Source organism: Thamnophis sirtalis, unplaced genomic scaffold (genome assembly GCF_051295495.1).
Source record: "Thamnophis sirtalis isolate CommonGarterSnake01/CBP01778 unplaced genomic scaffold, rThaSir2_p1.2 scaffold_1, whole genome shotgun sequence".
Classification (NCBI taxonomy): Eukaryota; Metazoa; Chordata; class Lepidosauria; order Squamata; family Natricidae; genus Thamnophis; species Thamnophis sirtalis.
The window spans coordinates 174,264,505-174,287,284 of NW_028261381.1; the positions used below are offsets into that span (position 1 = coordinate 174,264,505).

The 22,780-nt window shown below is 45.2% G+C and overlaps 1 protein-coding gene across 1 annotated transcript in view; it reads right to left on the reverse strand.

The window, feature by feature from the left end:
- Positions 1-22,780, reverse strand: part of KDM4B (lysine demethylase 4B) — a 214,400-nt gene that overhangs the window by 101,263 nt on the left and 90,357 nt on the right. Inside the window, exon 9 of the mRNA XM_087703333.1 lies at positions 12,080-12,217. Within this exon, the coding sequence (XP_087559459.1) occupies positions 12,080-12,217 (138 nt within the window). The remainder of the gene's footprint in view (positions 1-12,079; positions 12,218-22,780) is intronic.

The following is a 22,780-nucleotide window of genomic DNA, read 5'->3' on the forward strand; positions in this document are numbered from 1 at the left end:
GGGGGAGGAAAGCAGTCGTTCAGCACTATCAGCGGTGTGGCATTATCGCTGCATGATAGGCCCTGTAATGAGCAATCCATGAGCAGCCAAGGAACGCACTGGGTTGGAGGAATGCAAAAAATGAAATTAAGCACAGGGTAAACATCCAGACATTACCTGTTAGTTACAGAGACATTCGTGCTGTGCAAAGAGAGATTGGGAGGCTGAGTGCCGCAAGGGTTTGGGAGCGGGAGGAGGGAAGAGCTCAGCTCAGGCACAGCTCGCCAGGCGACAAGATCCCGAAGATCCAGGACACCCTTGAGACCCAAAGGAGGAAGCTATGTCAGAAGCCAGATGGAGGAAAACGGCACTTCAAGCATGAACTAAAGCAAGGGTCTCCAACAGAGGTGGAATTCAGCCGGTTTGGACCGGTTCACCCACACCGGTAGCCCCGCCCAGGTTCTATTTCGTCCTATTTAGGGGGCGTTTTTTGAGCAAAGCGCAAGTGTGGAATAGCCGGGCGCACCCGTGGACGGAGCATGTGCGAGCACATTTGCAAACCGGTAGGGAAGGTAAGCAAAAACCACCCCTGGTTTCCAACCTTGGCAACTTTGAGCTTGGAGGACTTTGACTCCCAGAATTCCCCAGCCAGCTTTGCTTTTGTCCTCCAGGCTCAAAGTTGCCAAGGTTGGAGACCCCTGTACTAAAGGGCGGGGTTTCTTGCAGAAAGAAGACTAAATTCACACAATAAACTGGGAGATTTTAGCCTGCCACCCGCAAGACATTTTACGCATACAAGCCATATATCCAGTTTGATCTAGGGATGAAGGCACCAGATGGGAAACCAGAAGATGGTGGGTTCTGTCCCTGCCTTAAGCCCGAAAGCCAGATGGGAGGCTTTGGGCCAATCCCCACGAGACTGGGGCTTCGAGTGCCATCTTCAATGAATTCAGAATAGAGCTGGAAGGGACCTTGTAGGTCTTCTAGTCCAACCCCTGCTCAAGCAGGAGACCCTACCCCATTTCAGACAAGTGTCTTCTTAAAAAACCTCCAGTGATGGAGCACCCGCAATTTCTGGTGGCAAGCTGTTCCACCGGTTAATTGTCCTCACTGTTAGGAAGCTTCTAGGTTGCTACTCTCCTTGATTGGTTTCCATCCATTGTTTCTTGTCCTGCCTTTAGGGGCTTTGGAGGATAGGGAAGGGCGATGGGTGCTATTTGAGCCCTTGTTTCCATGCCTGATTCCCAACTCCTCAAAAGCCCTTTGAGGCTGATGTCCCTTCCAAGGGAGGAGTCATTTAGTTGTAAATGCTTCCTGTGTGCATATAAACGGAGAGGGGCAACTATGACCTCAACCATCTCCTGCCCACAGAGGACCAGGATCAATCCATCAATCCATCAGAATAGAGCTGAAAGGGATCTCGGAGGTCTTCTAGTCCAGCCCCTTGCTCAAGCAGGAAATCCTACACCATTTCAGATAGATGGCTGTCCAATCTCTTCTTAAAAACCTCCAGTGATGAAGCACCCAGAACCTCTGGAGGCCTTCATTGTCCTCACTGCTGGGAAGTTTCTCCTTAATTCCAGGTTGCTTCTCTCCTTGATTAGTTTCCATCCATTGCTTCTTGTCCTGCCTTCAGGTGCTTTGGAAAATAAATTGACCTCCTCTTCTTTATGGTTGCCCCTCAAATACTGGAAGACTGCTATCATAGCCCTCCTGGTCCTCCTTTTCTCTAGACTAGCCAAACCCAACTCCTGCAACTGTCCTTCCTATGTTTGAGTCTCCAGGCCTTTAAATCATCCGTTGCTCAGCAGTGAACGTTTTGAGCTCAGTTGTGGCCATAAGCCGAGGATTACCTGTACTTCTATTTTTGTCATTGATTAGAGTCGTCTGTTCTCCGGTCGGCTTCTTTGTCTGCCGATTTAGAGAATTCTCACCCTCTCGTGTCCACTGTTATCTCTGCTTGTCATTCAGCCTTAATAAGGGAATCTTGGCTGGGGATTTCCCTAGGCCTGAATGCAGATGTTGGTCTGCAGGAGTGTGGGAGGCTGATAATATTGTCAGGCAGTCCTGGGACCCTTAAAAGGGACACACAGGGTCATCTGAATGGCATAAGCCGGAAGAGACAGCCAGGATGACGTGCATTCGGAGATTTAAGCCTTGGGAACCACCAGCAGGCAACGCAAGGTATTTCTGGAAGGCTGAGCTGTGAGACAATCATCATTTTGTATCCAGATTCTTGCTCGTGGCAAATATTCAAAAGTCCAATGTAATAAACATCCTTCTGGGGTTTATTATGAGCCGAAGTGGCGCGGTGGTTAGAGTGCATTACTGCAGGCCGCTTCAGCTGACTGTTATCTGCAGTTCAGCGGTTCAAATCTCACCGGCTCAAGGTTGACTCAGCCTTCCATCCTTCCGAGGTGGGTAAATTGAGGACCCAGACTGTGGGGGCAATTTGCTGACTCAATTTGCTAAAAATCTGTAAACCGCTTAGAGAGGGCTGAAAGCCCTATGAAACGGTATATAAGTCTAACTGCTATTGCTATTAGGCCATCCCCAAGCCCAGAGTTTCGTTAGGGTTAGAGTTAGCATTGGGGTTAATAAATCATCATCATCATCATCATCATCATCACCATCTAGGCATAATATCCAAGTTTTAGAAGAGGAACAGAAAATCAGAATAAATGGAATGTTTTCATTGTACTGGAAAGGATGCTCTTTTTAGTTGATTTATAAATGACCTGGAGTTTGAGAGATAAAAATGGCCAAATTTGCCAATGTCGTAAATTCTTCAAGGAGTTAAAATCGGAAAGCGGGTTTCAAAAAGTTCCAAAAGACTATCTACAAGCTGGGTGAAATCTGAGCTGCCTGAAACTGATGGCTCAAGAAAGGGACATAGCCTGTTTCACAATTATTATTTTTTTCGGGGAGGGGGGAGGAAGCGAGCATTCGGAAGCTACAACTAATTTAGGTTTTAGGCTGCGTGTGAGAAACTCTCCCCCTGAACCAAAAGGTTTGGGGGTCTCGGCTGTATAGTACGCCTTATTTTGATTGTGATGCTTCTGACAGCAGAGCCAATGCTGAAGAATGATGGGGATGACCTCCCTGAAGAATTTAAAGCATTTCATTTAATGCTCAGGATGAAATATCGCTTCCTTTCCAATTCTCTCATCTATCTGGACCGATCTGTAAGGCAAAAGGCTGCCTCGCTTGCTTGAAAGACTGCAGGTTTTAATTACATCCAAATTTAATCAATAGATTCATTTGCCGATGCTTGCTTTTGGCTGACTGCAATTCTAAATGGGGGCCTTCGAGGTACTTCATGTTGTGTCACAGTTAAATCACTCTGGATAGTTAGCCAGCTGCTCATTTGGACTCATTCGGCTTCCTTCAATTATTTCATGTATTATCCTTAAATCTTCCAGGGCCTGCCCTTGATTAAGGAGCTAATTCCTCCTCCCATTTACACGGGGAAAGGAGGCAGAAAAACACAGGCGGTCCTGAATGCATGACCCCAATTGAGCCCGAGGTTTCCACTGCTAAGCGAGACAGTTGTTCTCCATTTTACGACTTTTCTTGTCACTGTTAAGTGAATCACTGCAGTGGTTAGGTTAACCACACGGCAATGAAGCGAATCTGGCTTCCTTGTTGACTTCGCTTGTCAGACAGTCGCAAAAGGGGATCGCAATGGTCTTCAATACAGGCCCGTTGCTAAGCGCCTGGATTTTGAACTCCTGAGTGTCAGGATGCTGCAACAATCGTAAGTGTAAAAAAATCAGTCCTTAATCCCTTTTTCCAGTCCCGTTGTAACTTTGAACAGTCACTAAACGAATTGTTTGTTGTAAGTCGAGGACTGCCAAATCACCCGTTCGTAAATACAACATCCTCCAGCCTCATGCTCAGCCTTATATTTACCACCAACATACACCCGCGGAACTCCACTGGAATGGGCCTTGCAGAAATTTAGTCAACTTTCCACCCTGGTTGGCTGCTAAGGAGAGCAAGGAAGGCAGAAACCTCTATGGCGAAATCATCCCATCTGCAGTCTAGCCAGCTCTAGAGGCCAACACGACCTACAAATACTCAGCGGACCAATTTTCTGTTAAATCGGTCTTTAGAAAGACCTACGTAGCCATTTTTTTCCTTTCCCCCAATCTGAATAGCAATAGCACTTAGACATACAGTATATACCGCCTCATAGGGCTTCCCAGCCCTCTCGAAGTAGTTTACAGAGTCACCTTATTGACCCCCAACAATCTCGCCCCTCATTTTACCCACCACGGAAGGATGGAAGGCTGAGTCAACCTTGAGCCAGTCAGGATCGAACTGCTGGCAGTGAGCAGAATTAGCCTGCAGTTCTACCTTCTGACCACTGTGCCACCACAGCTCTTAGCATCCTGCAACAGTCGTAAAAAAGTCAGGGCACAATTCCCTTAATAACTGTCTTGCTTAGCAATGGGGACGTCGGGGGTCAATTTTGGTTGTAATTCCTCCACTGATCAGAAAGGGATGGCAGGAAAAGGCAGAAACCAGAGAAACGGCAGATTCTTGGAGAGAATCTGGGGCTCTAGAATAGCAATAGCAATAGCACTTATATAACGTTTCACAGTGCTTTTATAGTCCTCTCTAAGCAGTTTGCAGAGTCATCCTATTGCCCCTAACAATCCGGGTCCTCATTTTACCCACCTCGGAAGGACGGAAGGCTGAGTCAACCTTGAGCCTGGTGAGATATGAATTGCCAAACTGCTGGCAGCCGGTGATCAGCAGAAGTAGCCTGCAATACTGCACTCTAACCACTACACCATCGTGGCTCATAGAGCTGGAAGGGAACTTGGGAGGTCTTCTAGTCCACCTCCTTGCCCAGGTGATCAGTCTGACCTGGGCCCTTGACACCTGCAGCGGAAGACCCCACGTCCTGCTAATACTGATGCTGGCCCCAATCATTATTATGGAAAAAAAAAACCCGAAACTTGCTTCTAATGAGCTGATTGCTTAAATTCCCCTGTTTGTTTGTAAAGCAAATTGAGACTGCCGTAGTTCACAGCCCTGTGAGTTATTAATGCTGCTTCTTTCAGGCCTTGCGGTAATCATTCAATTGCAGCACATAATTTGCCAGCCAGAATTAGATGAAATGTTTCAAGATGCTGGATAGTTTGACCCTGTGTGTGTGTGTGTGTCTGTGTGTGTGTGTGCGCAGTCAGCAAGATTCTTCTTTTTTTTTTTTTGTTAGAGAGGGGAGAGGACGGAACTTTTAGCCAACTAGAAACCAGCCCTTTAAAAAAAAAAATCAAAACAAAAAGCTTGTTTCTGGAACATGAATATTTATGTATTGCTTACATTTTATTTTAATGGAACTCGCAACTTATAAAACATGGCCAGTATTAAAAGTCAGAACTGCTGCACTCTCAGCAGGCTGCTTGGGGGTGTATCACACTTGTGCAAGGAGAAACTAAAAGAAAAAAAGAAAAGAAAAACCCACCGTGTTATTATCTGAACTTAGTAGTAGTAAGTAAATCTCGGGACTGTTGAGGAGGAAGAGAAAGGATTTTTAAAGCGGGGGAAAATAAAACATCGCCCCGCAACCTGAATAAGGAGGGTACATCGAGGATGGGTGATTTAGTTATTTTCAAAATATTAGGCAGAATTCAGTACTCTTCTGCTGTTGCTATAACGTGGCTGAGTCCAACAAAAGGAAAAAACTCACTGCTGTACACTTCGTGTAGCACGCGTATGAGCAAATGAACAGGAAATTAGATTTGAAGTATCAGAATGAAGAATACACATGGCGCAAAAATAACGGCGTAACCTGCCTTATCTCGGTATCGCTCAACCTTGGCGACTTTTAACATGCTGGCTGGGGAATTCTGGGAGTTGAAGTTTACACATCTTAAAAGTTGCCAAGGTTGAGAAGCAGTCTCATCACCATCAGCTTGTGACAAAAAAAACAACCCTATCACAACAGAGGAATGCGGTGGCTCAGTGGCTAAGATGCTGAGCTTGTCTATCAGATAGGTTGGTAGTTCGGCCGTTTGAATCCCTAGTGTCGTGTAACGGAACGAGCTCCCGTCACTTGTCCCAGCTTCTGCCAACCTAGCAGTTCAAAATCATGTAAAAATGCAAGTAGAAAAATAGGAACCAGCTTTGGTGGGAAGGTAGCAGTGTTCCATGCGCCTTCTGCGTTTAGTCATCCGGTCACATGATCACGGAGATGTCTTTGGACAGCACTGGCTCTTCGGCTTTGAAACAGAGATGAGCACTGCGCCCTAGTGTTGGGAACAATTAGCACATACCGTATTTTTCGGAGTATAAGACGCACCTTTTCCCCCCTGAAAGATTTGTGCGTGTCTTATACACCAAATGTAGCCCGCCCGCCCACCCCACCCCACCCTTTGGCCTTTGTCTCCCAGCAGTTTACCTCTTTGCTGCAAATGGGGAGGCTTCAATAAGCTATAGCAATCCCTGCAGCCTCTAACAGCTGATGATTGGAGAAATTGAAAGTGAAACTAGCTGTTGGTACATAGCAATAGCAATAGCAGTAGACTTATATACCGCTTCATAGGCCTTTCAGCCCTCTCTAAGCGGTTTACAGAGAGTCAGCATATTGCCCCCAACAATCTGGGTCCTCATTTTACCCACCTCGGAAGGATGGAAGGCTGAGTCAACCCTGAGCCGGTGGGATTTGAACCGCTGAACTGCTGATCTAGCAGTAGCCTGCAGTGCTGCATTTAACCACTGCACCACATGGCAAATTGCTGGGAGGCAGATCTTTTTTCTTGTGCTAATCAGGCTGTTTGCTGCAAGGAGGCAAGTCAACAACTATAAATGCCTATAGAATGTTCAAATTATTAGATTTATTTTTTAAAGACTGCTTTATTATTGCTCTAGACAGCTTAACAAAATGAAGAAGCTTTTTAAAATAAATGCTTGATCTGAAGAGGCCCAGTGCTATTGTTTTAAAAAGTGCTATTCTTTTAAATAGCAGAGAAGAACTATACTTCCAGAAAGCACATCAATTTTAACAGCATCTGTACAAGTATGGTCTGAAATATAACACTACGAACCGTGTATATTGTCTGTACTGCTGGTTGCAATGAGGCAAATTGCTGGGAGGCAGATATTTTCCCCTTGTTTTCCTCCCCAAAATCTAGGTGTGTCTTATACTTTGGAGTGTCTTATACTCCAAAAAATACGGTATGGGGAATCTTTATCTTTATCACAACTTTTTCTCAATTCTCATTTGGAGCTCCATGGTTTTCAGAGCAGAGAAGAAACATCATGGACTCCCAACCTACAGACTTGGTCAACGATGCAGACAGACAGACAGGAATAGCAAGAGCTGGTCAGAAGGACAAGCAAGCAGGGTTAGCATAACACTGCTATGAGGTGTGCAGCACATTAAACCCCTGTCCAACAAGCATTAGGATTGCTGTGGGGTCCTTGTGGCTCTCTGAGTGTGGTCGTTTTCTTGCACACATTTCATTACCATACTAGCTAACATCATCAGGGCTAGAAGGGAGTGGGGTTGGCTCTCGGTTTATATACAAGTGAATGGCCCTGTCAGTTTTGCTGGGAAAATTCTTGGTAGTTCCTTGATAAGGTTGTTGTTTATTGTTTGTTTGTCTGAGTTGGTAGCACAAGGTACTGTATATAAGCAGGGAGCAAACCCCACTCCCTTGTAGTGTACTGATGATGTTACCTAGTTGGGTCATGAAACGTCTGCAAGAAAACTGCCCAGCTTGGAGAGCATCAAGGACCGCACAGTTCAGCCCTAAGCTACAAATATTCCCTTCTATTGGTATTAGAAATCCTACTCTTAACTCTACTCTTCCTCAAGAAAAGCCAACCATGGTGCCTAGTGCAACTAGAAGGAATGAGTAAATAGGATACCACGAAAACAGGGTGACATCTTGCCAACTTCCCCCTCCCTCAAGGAATCTCTGCCCATCAGGGCTTGTTCAGTAATTTCATGCTACAGCTCCAATGGAAGTGTGGTGGGTGGGTGGGTGGGTTTGCCTAAGTGTCAGTTGTTTGCGAACAAACCTGGCTAAGCCCAAAATTGTTTTTAATCTCAGAGCTTGTTGTTGTCTTGCAGGCATTGTGGTCCTTAAAGCTCTCATCAGAATTTCCGTGAGAAACTGCTGTTTGGAAGGCCAGCAGGGACAAACCGAGATGTTGTGGGTTTGAAAACCTGGACAAACCATCTCACAGCATATTTATGGGCCATTGCCTAAAGCTGCCCAGAGTAATGGTGGTTTAGATTGTAGTTTAAAAGCAAGGAAAGAGCACAGACACTTCACACTCAGAATCGCTTCAAAATTAAGTGGCGTGATACGCTTTCCTTACACGATTGAGTCCTTCGTCCCCCTCCCAATGATTGGAGCATTAAGATCTTCTCTGCCCCCTCAGGTCAAATTCTAAATGGCCTATGCTAGCTCAAGCTGGGGGGAAAAATCTTCCCTTTTAAATTATGCAAAAAGCAGAAAAGGCTGAAAGGCAGACTGGGATGGGATGGGGAAAATTGTCCTTTGATTAAAAGTGCTATTTTAGGCCCAATTTCCCAAATATATACCATATTTTTGGAGTATAAGACGCACCTTCCCTCCCCCAAAAGGGTGAAAATCTGGGTGTCTTATACACTGAATACAGCATTTTTGGTTTTTCACACTTAGGACCATTGCAGCATCCCTGTGGCCATGTGATCAAAATTCGGATGCCTGGCAACAGACTCGTATTTAGGACGGTTTCCCTGTCCCAGGGTCATGTGATTGGCTGTTGGAACCTTCTGACAAGCAAAGTCAATGAGAAACCAGATCCACTTAACAGCCATGTGACTGACTTAACAACTGCAGGGATTCACTTTACGACAGGGGTAAGAATGGTTGTAAAATCGGGCTAAATTCACTTAACAAATGTTTCACTTAACAACAGAAAGTTTGGGCTCCATTGTAATTGTAAGTCGAGGACTACCTGTCATGCATTATACAGAGATCTAGTATATGGTTCAAGTCGTTTGTTTATGGTCTCAAACATTTTCTAGTTGTGTATGACTACAACTGTGGTTATTTCCAACCAGGGAAATCTATCTGCAGGGGAAGCCAATTTAATCACACACAACCACTAGCAGTTCACTGAGAGCTAGGTTTGCCAACTTTGAAGATGCATAGACTTCAATTCCCAGAATTTCCCAGCCACTGCTGTCCAGCTATTTCCTGATCACTTAAACCCACTGTTTCTTGCTCTGTCCCCTGAACTACTCTGAGTAGCAGTGCTCCATCTTCTACCCTGTTTCCCCGAAAATAAGACCTCTCCAGATAATAAGCCCAATCGGGCTTTTGAGCGCACGTACGAAAGCCCTCCCCCGAACATAAGCCCTCCCCGAAAATATTGCAACACAGCAGCAGACATGAGGTGACCACGCCCACTGCCTCCTGCACCTCAAAACTAATAAGATCTCTCCGCAAATAAGGCCAAGCGCTTATTTCGGGGGTCAAAAGGAAATAAGACCCTGTCTTATTTTTGGGGAAAACATGGTATATTTCAGATATTTGAAGACAGCTGTAATATCTTGTGTTATCTTCAACTGTGCTTCAGAAAGCATCCCTTCCAGGTTCTTTATCATTTTGGCTGTTCTTCCCTGGACATTTTGCAGTTTATCAATATTTTTCTGAAAATGCAATGCACAAAACTGGGCACAATCATCTAGGCGTGCTCAGATCAATGTGCTACAGAGAGGCATAATCGCTTATCTGGGTTCTGACAGGAGGCTTTTCTTGATGCAGGCTAAGAGGCTAGTAGAGGAAGTTACTTGAAGGATAGACAGCTGGTCTCCGACATAAATGGAGGCCGCCTGTCATGGTTGTTAAGTCGTGATGGTTGTAAATCAAGTCACCCACGTGACCGACCTGATTTTAGGACGGATTTTTTTTTCCCGGTGACCGTTAAATGAATCCTGCAGTTGTTAAGCAAACCAGCTATGGGCTGTTTTTTTGCCACAAATCGGAAGTAAATGCTGCGTTTGGGCCAAACAACCATGAAATGTGGTCGTTTGTCCCTGGGATGCTACATATGGCAGTGAGTGCAAGCCAGTTATTGAGCCCCTGACATACATAAATGGAGGGGAAACCTACCCCAGATGGGAAGATACAGAAGAGGAAAAAATAAAAGAATTTATGGACTTAAAGAGAGAAACCTTATTAGCAATAGTTTTGATAACACTACCAATAATCAAATATAAGCTGATTAAGGAAACAGAAGAAGGGCATCGAAATTATATGAGAGATTTTATAAGCAAAGAGTTGCTAAGATACAAAGTTGATTAAGGAGATGATTAGAGGACTGATGCCACAAATGTTAGAAGATATGACACTGTTTTGTTACTGGAAAGATACAGGTTGATAGATGGGAGAGTATAATTTAAAAGTAGCTAAACTTAGCAAAATTTAGTGATACTAGATATAGTTAAATAAATAATTGATAATGATAATAATGTATACAATGTGTAGTGTTATGATAAGTAATAACTGAATATGAATATTGAATGGTACCCATGAAAGGAAGATTAGAAACCCTTTTGGATTATATATAAAGGTTAATAATAATAATAATAATAATAATAATAAAAATAAAAAAGAATTAAGTTAGATTCAGTTAAGTCTTGATTACTAGGGGGGGAAATGATATGATGCAGGATATAATTAAATAAAGAAGGGATAATGATAACAACGCATATATATGTATGGGTACAACATAATAAAATGAGAGGTAAATTGTAAACAGTGGTTTAGAAAGACGGATAGAAAACTTTGTTATTAAATATTATGGATGTTTAGCTAGAATAGGACATAAGGATTTAGTGTCATTGGAGGATTTCATAAATAGTAAATGAAATGCCAGTATGTGGTTATGTATTAAAACTTGGTATATTTTATGATGAAGGACATTTAAACAACTATAGTCAAATGAAAATGGAGGTATCAAGGTTCAAGGTTCATTTTATTTATATGCCGCCCTATTCCCAGCGGGACTCAGGGCGGCGCACAAACCCAAAGGAGGGGAAGGGAAACACAAGAACTACAGCAAAAAGTACAGGGAATTTAAAACGACCAACAGCCACACGATTCGAGAGGGGAAGGGAACTCATCGACCCCAGGCCTGCCAACACAGCCAGGTTTTAACGGCTTTTCGGAAGGCCTGGAGAGAGGTGAGGGTCCGAATCTCTGCTGGGAGCTCGTTCCAAAGGGCCAGAGCCGCCACAGAGAAGGCCCTCCCCCGGGTAGTAGCCAGATGACATTGGCTAGTAGACGGAACCCGGAGGAGGCCTAATCTGTGTGATCTAATGGGTCTTTGGGAGGTAATTGGCAGCAGGCGGTCTCTCAAGTACCCAGGTCCAATACCATGAAGGGCTTTATAAGTGACGACTAGCACCTTGAAGCAGGTATGACGGTAACATGTATAAATATCTGAGTTAAAATACTTGAGTTAATATGAATTATGCTTGATGACTGTGGAAGAGATGCACGAAAGTCTTTAGTAACCAACTGATACACTTTCTACCGTATGTAAAAAAGGAAAATTTTATGTGTTCTGTTTGTTTTGAAAATTAAAAATAAAAAAAAACTTAAAAAAAGAGTATCAAAGAGATACAACATTGTTTCTCATCTTCTTTTCATTAACAACAGAACGCTCAGATGTAATTGTAATCTGCGGCATGGAACATAAGCCTGATATTACCTTTTCTGCTCAGTGAACACAATCCACACACCCAACAAACAATTGTTTGCAAGTTTTGAAACCTGCCCTGGGGAAAGACTTTCCCTCCTGTCTATTTGATTCTTTTCCTCTGGGATTCCCTGATTATCTCCTCCAGCGCTAAGCCTGGTTTCCCAGCGGAAGCAGAACTGGGAAATTAGAATTTGCAGGTGTTAAAGGAGGGAACCCAGATAAAATGAAATTTGTTCTGTGGGGCGGACTTTCACGCAAGAGAACAGCAAAGATCGGGGATGTGCACTCCGATCCGGCCACAATTTGCAAGCCGTTGCAACGCACAATGTTTGTTTTTTTTTAATTTCCTCTGCACGAGCCCGGAAAGGAGGCAGGAACTTACCTGGGTGGCCATCTTGCCGTAATCGATCCATCGCAGGGTGGCAAAATTGGTGGATTCTGCGCAGTTGAATCCGTGGTTGAACCCAGCATGGTAGCCGTAAGGAAAAGTAATCATGAATTCTCCAGCTTCCTGGGTGATCTGAAAAGAGAGAAGGGAAGAAATTTATGTTCCAAGAGGGCAGGAAGCAAGGAGAACAAGGTTTAAAGTAAGCCAAATTAAATGTTCAGTCACCCTGCTTTCAAAGAGCAGCATACAATTTATACAAGAGAAATTCACAATATAAACAAATTATCTCTGCATGCTGCATACATACTGGCAAGGTTTGTGCTGGTGTTCAAGGAGTGCTTCATGTACTTTCCATATCGTCTACATATCTTAGCAGAATACAGGATGGCAGAATTCGAAGGCACCTTAGAGGTCTTCTAGTCTAGGAGTCTTTCGGACCTCAGGGACCACTAAATTCATAATTTTAAATCCTGCAGAACACTAATAGCAGTAGACTTAGCAGTAGACTTATATACCGCTTCATAGGGCTTTCAGCCCTCTCTAAGCGGTTTACAAAGAGTCAGCATATTGCCCCCAACAATCTGGGTCCTCATTTTACCCACCTCGGAAGGATGGAAGGCTGAGTCAACCCTGAGCCGGTGAGATTTGAACCGCTGAACTGCTGATCTAGCAGTAGCCTGCAGTGCTGCATTTAACCACTGCGCCACCTTGGCTCCTAATACGATCTGCCTAATGACTAGCTGGGTAGGTGTGGCTAGGGAGTCATGTGACTGGGTGGGCATGGTCAACTTGATGTCACTCATGTCAAGGGGCGCCAGGCCGGCCTCTACTCGCCCCTCCCCTCCCAGCCACTCCTTGCCTGTCCGTGCGGGTTCCTTAGGACCCCAACAGGAAACAGTTACTGGAGCTAAGCAGCCAATGTTCCCTCTAAGGTGCGCGGCTGTGCACGTGGTTTCTAACTGCCGCGCAGTGATTTCTGTCACAGGCTCCGGAAGCTGAGGGGCCTCAGAAAATCTACTTAGCACGGGCGTGGGGACGGCGGCAGGAGCTTACACGGCACAGCTGATCTCCTAGGACCTCCTAGGCGCCGGCTGGTCCGCTCAATACCGTCAGTCCCCCCGTGTTCAGCAAAGCAAGCGCGGGAAATCTTTTGCAGGCGGCTAGAACTGACTACTGGTCCTCCCACAACTTCACTGTAAAAATGCAAGCCCCATTTTAAATTGTTAGGAAAAAAGACTGCGGAGAGGTCAATCCCCGAGTAACAAATTCAGTTACCATTAGGAGAGAAACAACCTAACACTGAGGAGAAATTTCCTGACAGTGAGTCCAATTAATCAGTGGAACAAGTTGACTCCAGCAGTTGTGAATGCCCCAACACTGGAAGTCTTTAAGAAGATGTTGGATAGCCATTTGGCTGAAACGGTATAAGGTTTCCTGCCTAGGCAGGGGGTTGGACTAGAAGACCTCCAAGGTCCCTTCCAACTCTGCTATTCTGTAAAAGTTCAGAAGAGAAGGACTAGGGGTGACATCATAGTAATATTCCAGTATTTGAGGGGTTGCAACAAAGAAGAATGGGTCAATCTATTCTCCAAAGCACCTGAAGGCAGGACAAGTAGCAACAGATGGAAACTAATCAAGAAGAGGAGCAACCTGGAATTAAGGAGAAATTTCCTGACAGTGAGAACAATTAACAAGTGGAACAACTTGCCTCCCGAAGTTGTAAATGCTCCAACACTGGAAGTTTATAAGAAGAGATTGGACCACTGTTGGTCTGAAGTGGTGTATGGTTTCCTGCCTAAGCAGGTGGTTGGACTAGAAGACCTCCAAGGTCCCTTCCAACTCTCCACCCAAGTCCACATAAACCTCTTTGGATTCACCGACATATGAAGCCGAGGATTGACTAAGGTATGCACTGAAGGGAGCTAAGGGAGAGGAGCAGGCAGGGGACTATCAACCCAATGTTAAAAAGAAGAGAAACGGGCAGCTTTCTGAAAGCTTTGATTTCCAGCTTCCTTATCATAGCCAAAAAGAATGAATTTATCTCCGCTGCTAGTGCTTTGAGTGAAATCCAAGGCATGCACACTCCAAATGCGACTAACAAGCTCTTCCTAGAACTGAGCTGCAGCAAATTCAAAATTTATCTATGGGAAAAGACGATCAAAAGTAGAGAAGCATTACAGCTCCTATCACAGATAAAGTCCTGTACATCAATACACTCTTCTTTTAGGTTTCTTTATACACTCCTCTCTTTCTCCCAAACATTTCCCTCTCTCTTCATTTGGATTTACCTGTGGGAGGAGTCTAAATCTAAAATACCAAAGAGGAGACCAAGATAAATATCCCCAGAAGGAGGTGACGGAGAAAGGATGTCAAAAACCAAGACGCCATTTACGACAACAGTAAATTCACAAATCATTTGAGAGTGGAAGACCATTTTTCTCATCACTGTAAATGTCACTGAATTGGAAATATATGGGAAAATGGGATTCTTATTTATTATGATACTAGGCAAGCAAGGTTTAAAATATTTAGCTTTGGAGACATTTTTGAGAATAAACAAATTTCTCATTAAGTTCTGTAGACTGAAGTGGAGGACATGCAAAGTTAGCATAACATAGGAAGGAAGGAAGGAAGGAAGGAAGGAAGGAAGGAAGGAAGGAAGGAAGGAAGGAAGGAAGGAAGGAAGGAAGGAAGGAAGGAAGGAAGGAAGGGTTGATTTTCAAAATTCCCTTGCAAAAGTGGGGAATACCTTTGAGCTAATGCTTGCTCAATTTATCTACAAGCAAGGGAGTCCTCAGCTTACAACTATTTGCTTAGTTCAAAATTATAATGGCATTGGAAACAGGAACTTATGACCATTTTTCACAGTTACGACCTTTGGTAGCATCCCCATAGTCACCTGATCAAAATTAGAATACTTGGCACTTGGCAACCTATTTATGACGGTTGCAGTGTCCTGGGCTCACGTGATCCCCTTTTATGACCTTCTGACAGAGTCAATGGAAAAGCCGGATTTGCTTAACAACTGTGTTACCAGCTTACCAACTGCAATAAGTCACTTAACAAATGTGGCAAGAAAGGCTGTAAACTGGATCAAAACTCACTTAGCAACTGTCTTGCTTAGCAACAGGAATTTTGGGTTCAATTGTAGTCGTTTGTCAAGGACTACTTACATATACATACACAACTCTTATGCATTGATGGATAAATATATAAGACACATTGTATATGACATTAAAGACGTGTGATCTAGGAAAGTGTTGTGTGTGCTTGGATACCGACAATGCCATTTGTTGGATGACAACCTGAATGATTTTATAGCAACACAAGACTTTATGAGGAAAGAAGGCCAACGGATCTGAAGATTACAGTATCAGTATCTTTGCAATGATGAAAAACTAAAGCCAGTCGATGAATTTGTAGAGCCGTGATGGAGAACCTATGGCACAGGTGATATGCAGCCTTCTCTGCTCCATCGTGCATGCACGCGCGCCTTCCACCGGCTGGCTGATTTTCGGGTGTCTGATGTGCATGCGGTCTGTTTTTGGTCCCAGGACGCCGTAGGAAGGCTTACTAGGCCCAAAATGGGGCCCACAGGAGTGTTGCCTCCCCACGGCCTTATTCTGACCGAGGCTTCCCAAGAGCCTGAAGCCAACTCCTGGTCCCGACAAAAACCTCTTTTATTAATTGACTGTGAATTCTGCTCATTCACATCCAGCAAAGTCTTTTAAGGGAGGATTTATGGTCACAGACCTTATCTGGCTTGGAGAGCTGCCAGGCCGAGATCTGCAGAACTTGGCAAGGAGTCACGAACCAATTAAGCAAACTAATTGTCTCCTGCAAACTCCACTCCCCTTTCGCTCCTCTTTTATTTCCTCTGGGAGGAGCCATTCATCGTCCACCTGTGGCTTTACTCCCAACTGTTGCCTTCCTCTGGCAACTCTATGCATGCGCCCACTGGGAACAGGCTCCAGTTGTTCTTCTGCCTCACTGATGTCTGACTCCAAAGGCAGCTGATAACTGTCAGAAGGCCCTGGCCCCCTCTCTGCCTCTGACACAGAGCCCTCATCAGAGCCTTCCCCAGACTCCAGGCCCATCTTCTTCCCAACCTCCTCACTGTCCAAATCTAATGCCAGCTCTACTGGCGGGCCACAATACTATGTATTAGAGTGGGGTGTCCAATCTTGGCTACTTTAAGACTTGTGGACTTCAATTCCCAGGGGAATTCCAAAAGTCCAAAAGTCTTAAGGTAGGTTGGACACCCCTGAGTCACACCACTGTCAGGCAATCAACACCAATGGTTATCTTCATCTCGAGTCCAAGAACGGATCCATTCTAAAGCCACTACTGTCAACAACAGCAAAGAAATGAGAAAAACATTCCAGCTGATGGAGAGACCAGCAATAACTAAAGGCCACACCCGCTGCCCCTCACAAAGAAAGGCCCCAAACTTACTGACTTCTGCAAAGGCTTCATAGGCTACATGGAGAAATCAATAGGCGGTTACAGAAATACACATTTTTAATTATTAAAAAAGCTGGACTGATGAACCGGGTTCTTTGGAGAAGTAAATATTCTTCAACAGATTTATAAATGCCCAGGTATTTGTCCTGTTTGAAGCTCGCCAGGAATTTCTACCAATGGATTTCCTGGATGGCATTTGGTGAGCTAAGATAAAAAGTGGGGCAGCCTTAATCTTCTCTGACTGGAAGGTGATCCTAAAATTGGCTCCTGCTTCAATTTAGCTTCCTAAGGCCGAAGTGTGTATTTTTCATAAACGATGCGAGACCCCCGCTAAGGAGAATCTCCCATTGGTTCACAAAAGGTGACAGCCTGCGTTGTTCGGTCCACGTCTAGATTTGCACTCGTGGCCCATCTCTTGTGGGGCTGGCTAACAATTTGCTTCTAGGTCCAGCTCAAGGGGATGGGTGTCACCTTTAAAGCCCTACGTGGCTTGGAGTCAGGTGATTTGAAGGACCGTTTCTTCACAGTTACATCTACCTGACCCACCAGAGCGGGGAGGCAGGAGATGTTATGGACCCCCTGTCTTAAGGCGGTCTACCTGGCAGCACCAAGAAGGGCCTTCTCTGTGGTGGCTCCCTCCCGTAGAACATCATCCCTATGGAGATAAGATTGGAAATAAGATGTTATGGGTCCCCTGCCTTAAGGAGCTCCACTAGGCCAGGGGTCACCAACCTCAGGGACCACTAAATTCATAATTTAAAATTCCGCAGACCACTAATATGATCTGTCTAATGACCGGCTGGGTGGGCGTGGGTAGGTGGTCATGTGACTGGGTGGACGTGGCCAACTCAATGTCAAGGGGCGCCTCGCCTGCCTCTACTCGCCTCTCCCCTCCCAGCCACTCCTCGCCTCCCTACCTGGGCTCCTTAGGGCTTTAACAGGAAGCAGTTGCTGGAGCTAAGCAGCCCCCATGAGAAAGATTTGGCAAAACAGCTGGCTCAGTTCAAATTGGATCCGACCAAGAAGGAGGCCCAGCAGAAGCACCTCACTGAGGACTTTAGGCTTTCCAAGCAGAGGGAAGACCTGCAGGAGTTCAAGGCTAGGTACCAGCCAGTTGCAGGCCATGATGCAGTCCCACTAGAACAACAGTTGGTGATCGCTGCACTAGGCAGCACCAAGAAAAAGGGCCTTCTCTGTGGCGGCTCCCTCCGTAGAACATCATTCCCATGGAGATAAGATTGAAAATAAGATTATGGGTCCCCTGTCTTTAGGCCTCCTCTGTGGTGGCTCTCTCTCCCTCTGCAGGGAACATCAACCCTGCAGAGATGATTGACCTCACCTTGATAATTTAAAGGACCTGAAGATAAGGTTTTGCCAATGAGCCTGAGGACCCTAGGGTTACACACAGGCCCTCAAGTGGTTGTTTGACTATGGGTAGTTCTTGACTTACAACAGTTCATTTAGTGACTGTTCCAAGTTACAATGGTACTGAAAAAAATGACTCAGGACCATTTTTCACACAACCGTTTCAGCGTCCTCACGATCACGTGATTCAAATTTGGATGTGTGGCAACTGGTGTTGTGGCCTACCCATGGCCAGCAGAGATGGAAGCAGATTCAGACAGGTTGGGGAGGAAGATGGGCCAGTCCTGGAGTCTGGGGAAGGCTCTGATGAGGGCTCTCTGTCGGAGGCAGAGAGGGGGCCAGAGCCATTTGACAGTTAGCAGCTGCCTTCAGAATCAGATATCAGTGAGGCAGAAGAACAATTGGAGCCTGTTCCCAATGTGTGCATGTGCAGAGTTGCTAGATGAAGGGAACAGCTAAACAAAAGGGGTCGACTTGGGAGTCAGGCCACAGGTGGACAGTGAATGGCCATTCCCAGAGGAAATAAAAGAGGAGCAAAAGGGGAGTGGAGTTTGCAGGAGAGACAATCAGTTCGCTTAATTGGTTTGTGACTCTCTGAGATTCCTTGCCAAGTTCTGCAGAGATCGGCCTGGCAGCTCTCCAAGCCAGATAAGATCTGTGACCATAAATCCTCCCCTGAAAGACTTTGTCAGAGGTGAATGAGCAGAATTCACAGTCAATTAATAAAAGCGGTTTTAGCTGGAACAAGGAGTTTGCTTCATGCTCTTGGGAAGCCTCGGTCAGAACAACTGGCTCATATTTAAGGAAGTTGCAATGTCCCGGGAGGTCATGTGATCACTTTTTGCGACCTTCCGGCAAGCAAAGTCAATGGGGAAGAAGCCAGACTCACTTAACATTGCAGCGATTCATTTAACGATGGTGACAAGAAAGGGGGTAAAATGGGGCAGAATTCACTTAACAACTGTCTCGCTTAGCAACAGGAATTTTGGGCTTGATTGAGGTTGTCGAGGACTACCTGTGTTGTCACGAGGGTTGTGGAGGTTTATAGCTGGATTTGGTTTCTGTTAAACCAAGTCACCATGATTGAGTTGGGCAGCCATATAAATGTTCTTAAAGGTATAGGTTCCTGTTCTGACCACCCTTCTCCGTCCAGGAACGAAAGCCACAAGCAAACATAAATAAGAATACTTTTAATCAGCCCAGACTCTCGTTGGCTGCAAGCCCAAAATAAACAAAGAGATAAGCACTCTGGCAACAAGTCTTACAAACCTAGGCAATGCAAACGCGTGACCCGTCAAAAGCGCGGACGGCAAAAGCGCGATCGACAAAATCGCGCCTTTGACGTCATCACAGCGCGACGAAAAAGATCGAAAAATTCAAATAAAAATTAATAAAAATTAAATTAAAGCAAGCCGATTCACATAAAGGTAAGGGTTAGGGTTAGGTTAAGGGTTAGGGTTAGCTTTAGAGCGTTAGCGTTAGCGTTAGGGTTAGGTTAAGGGTTAGCGTTAGGTTTTTCGTTACTTTAACGGTTAGGTTTAGGGTTAGGTTTAGGGTTAGGTTAAGAGTTAGGTTTAGGGTTAGGTTTAGGGTTAGGTTTGGGGGGCTTAGGGTAAGGTTTTCGCTTTATTTTTACATTTTTCGAACTTTTTCGTCGCGCTGTGATGACGTCACAGCGCGCTTTTGTCGAGCGCGATTTTGTCCTACGCGCTTTTGTGGTGGAACCATGCAAACGAGCTCTCCCAGCAACGCACTTCTCCAAGTTGGTTTCTCTGAATTGTGAACGTTGACTCCTGCAAACAGGGCGTGGCACAAACAGTCTCTTTTATAATCAGGAGAGGATCTTAATCAGCATCAGCTAAGCAAAATCATCTCCTTCAATTACGCAGTTGTTCCTTCCGCCGAGTAGCCCTTTGACAGCGTGCATCCCGAAACAACTCACAAGTGTTTTCCTGAACACTCCCTCTGATCCAAGGCTCCGCCGCCACCTGGTGGCCAACCAGACTCTCCTCACCCTGCTTGGAGTCGGCACCCTGTCCAGGGTTCTCCACTTCCTCCAGGGCCAACTCATAAGACCCCCTCGCTGTCGGAGTCTGGCGGCAGCTCCAATGCTCCTGCCGGGCCACAACAGGTTCCCCAGGCAAATATGACTCTAGGGGGCCGTGTTCATCTCTGTTTCAAAGCCAAAGAGCCAGCGCTGTCCGAAGACGTCTCCATGGTCATGTGGCCGGCATGACTAAATGCCGAAGACGCACAGAACGCTGTTACCTTCCCACCAAAGGTGGTCTCTATTTTTTCTACTTGCATTTTTACATGCTTTAGAACTGCTAGGTTGGCAGAAGCTGGGACGAATAATGGGAACTCACTTCATTACGCAGTACTAGGGATTTGAACGGCTGAACTGCCGACTTTTCTGATCGACAAGCCCAGTCTTAGCCACTGAGTCCCTATAAATGTTCTAAGTAAATAATAAATTAACGTCTGCTTTTCCTCCACTGAAAAGGGTCAGGATTTACCAACCTTCTAAACCTGCTTCTCCACGTTTCATTTTCAAGTGAATTCTGTGACGGAGTCAAAAAAGGGACTCTTTTTTTTTTTTTGGCCTGATTTTCCTCACATGTTGCAGCTGACCAAAATTGACTTCCTGTAACGAATCTGGTGTCAGGAAAAAAAAAAAAAGCATCCCTACAGAAAAGCCCCTAACGGAGAAAATTGAGCCCCCTTTTCTGGAGAATCGAAGGAATCTTATTTTCATATTCTTCCCTGCTGTGAAGGGTCCTCCTTTCAAGACTGCTTAATGCCATTGACTCAGAGGACACACAAAAAAAACATCTTTCTTTTTTTCCCTGTATTTTAAGGAGAGTGGAAGGACAGGCTGAAAGGGAGGCATGGGAGACAAAGGGGGAATTAGGCATATGAGAAAACCATTCGGAAATGCTTTAGAGCATCGGGGACTAAAAGGGTTTTTCCTCCTCGACAGCTTTAGCATGGAGACAGAATGATTTCTGGCTGTTTCTTTTTTTCTTTTTTAAACAGCCATTCGATGTCCTTCATCTTCCAGTCTACTTTTAAATAAGGCAGCTGCTGAAAGCACTGCATTAGCCGTTGATTTGCTATCAGGTCAATGTAAGGTTTTTTTTATATATTAAACTATATGGCTCTAGACGCCATGAGAAAAATAACATCCATCTGTCAAGGCGCCGTGATCAGACCCCTCCTTATCCCCCCCGTCCCCCATCATGGCGGGCAGATCCTTGCTGGGATACCATTTGCTCTCCAGATGCTTTTGGACTACAGGGCCCACTGGCTGGGCAGGATGGGCCTTACGCAGAGGTAAGGGCTGCCTTCAATTGAGAAGCAGCATGGAGCCTTCCCTCTGGAGTGCTTTTCCCCAGAAAGGAATGAATGTTACAAAAAAGAAGAAGGAATATTTGGTATTTTTTAGGATTGGGTAACTTATTTATATATATCCTGCTTTATTATTCTTTATAAATAATCCAAGGTAACAAATACACATAATAGACTTTCCTCCTCTTTTTGCCACAACAACGCTGTGAGATGAGTTGGGCTAAGAGAGTGGGGACTGGTCCAAAGTCACCTAGCCAGCTTTCATGTCTAAGGTGGGACTAGAACTCACTGTCTCCTGGTAATTGGCCCAAAGTCACCCAGCTGCCTTTCATGCTTAGCACAAGACTAGAACTCATAGTTGGCGCGAAGACCAGGTGGCCGGTGCGCATGCGTGTGACAGAACCCAAAAGATAGCAGCTGGCCGCTACGCATACCAATTCTCTTCTGGCTTCCGGTGTGTGCTCCAATTTCAGCACTCGGTGCTGAAAAGGTTAACTATCACTATAGTAGATCAACAATCAATCAATAAACAACACTCCAATCAAGGAACTACCAACTCAGACAAACAATAGTAAATAGTAAACAGCAGCCTACTCAAGGAACCACCAAGAAAAGCTTGCCACAACATTGACAGGGCAACCATTAATATATAAACAAAGACTAAATCCCACTGCCTTCTAGCACTGATGTTGTTACCTAGTTGGGTCATGAAATGCCTCCAAGAAAACAACCAAGCTCAGAGAGAGCACCAGGGGTGGGTTCCTGCCAGTTCTAACCTCTTCTCTAGAAGAGGTTCCACAAATCTACCGTGCCATTTAGAACCGGTTCCAGCTCCCTCCCCCCCCGTCCATCCGCACATCATCAAGATGAAAAGCGAGAGGAGGAATTCTGGGAGTTGAAGTCCACAAGTCTTAAAGCTGTCAAGTTTGAACACCCCTGAGGGTTTTTTTCTAAAGGGTTAGGGGTGCGAGGGTCTTGTAACTTGACAGCTTTAAGAATTGCACACTTCAGTGCCAGAGTTCCTGAGCCAACATGACTGGAGGAGGAATTCTGGGAGTTGGAGTCCACAAGTCTTAAAGCTGTCAGGTTTGAACACCCCTGGAGGTTTTTTTCTAAAGGGTTAGGGGTGTGAGGGTCTTGTAACTTGACAGCTTTAAGACTTGTGTGCTTCAAATGCCAGTGTTTCTGAGCCAACATTTTGGTTGCTAAGCAAGAGCGTTGTTAAGTGAGTTTCACCACATTTTACAAGTTGACCACGCCCACCCAGTCACATACATGGCTGGCAAGCCACTCGCACCCGGTCACATGGCCAGAAAGCCACTCCCACAAAGCAGGCCACACCTACAGAGGAGGTTCTAAAAAAATTTGAAACCCACCACTGGAGAGCACCTAGGACCCCATATTCCTCTTCTGTACAAACCCCTCTCTCCTAGCATTGATGACATTACCTAGTTGGGTAATGAAAACATCTACAAGGAAACCACCCAACTCAAGAGCATCCAGGACCCCTCATTCAAT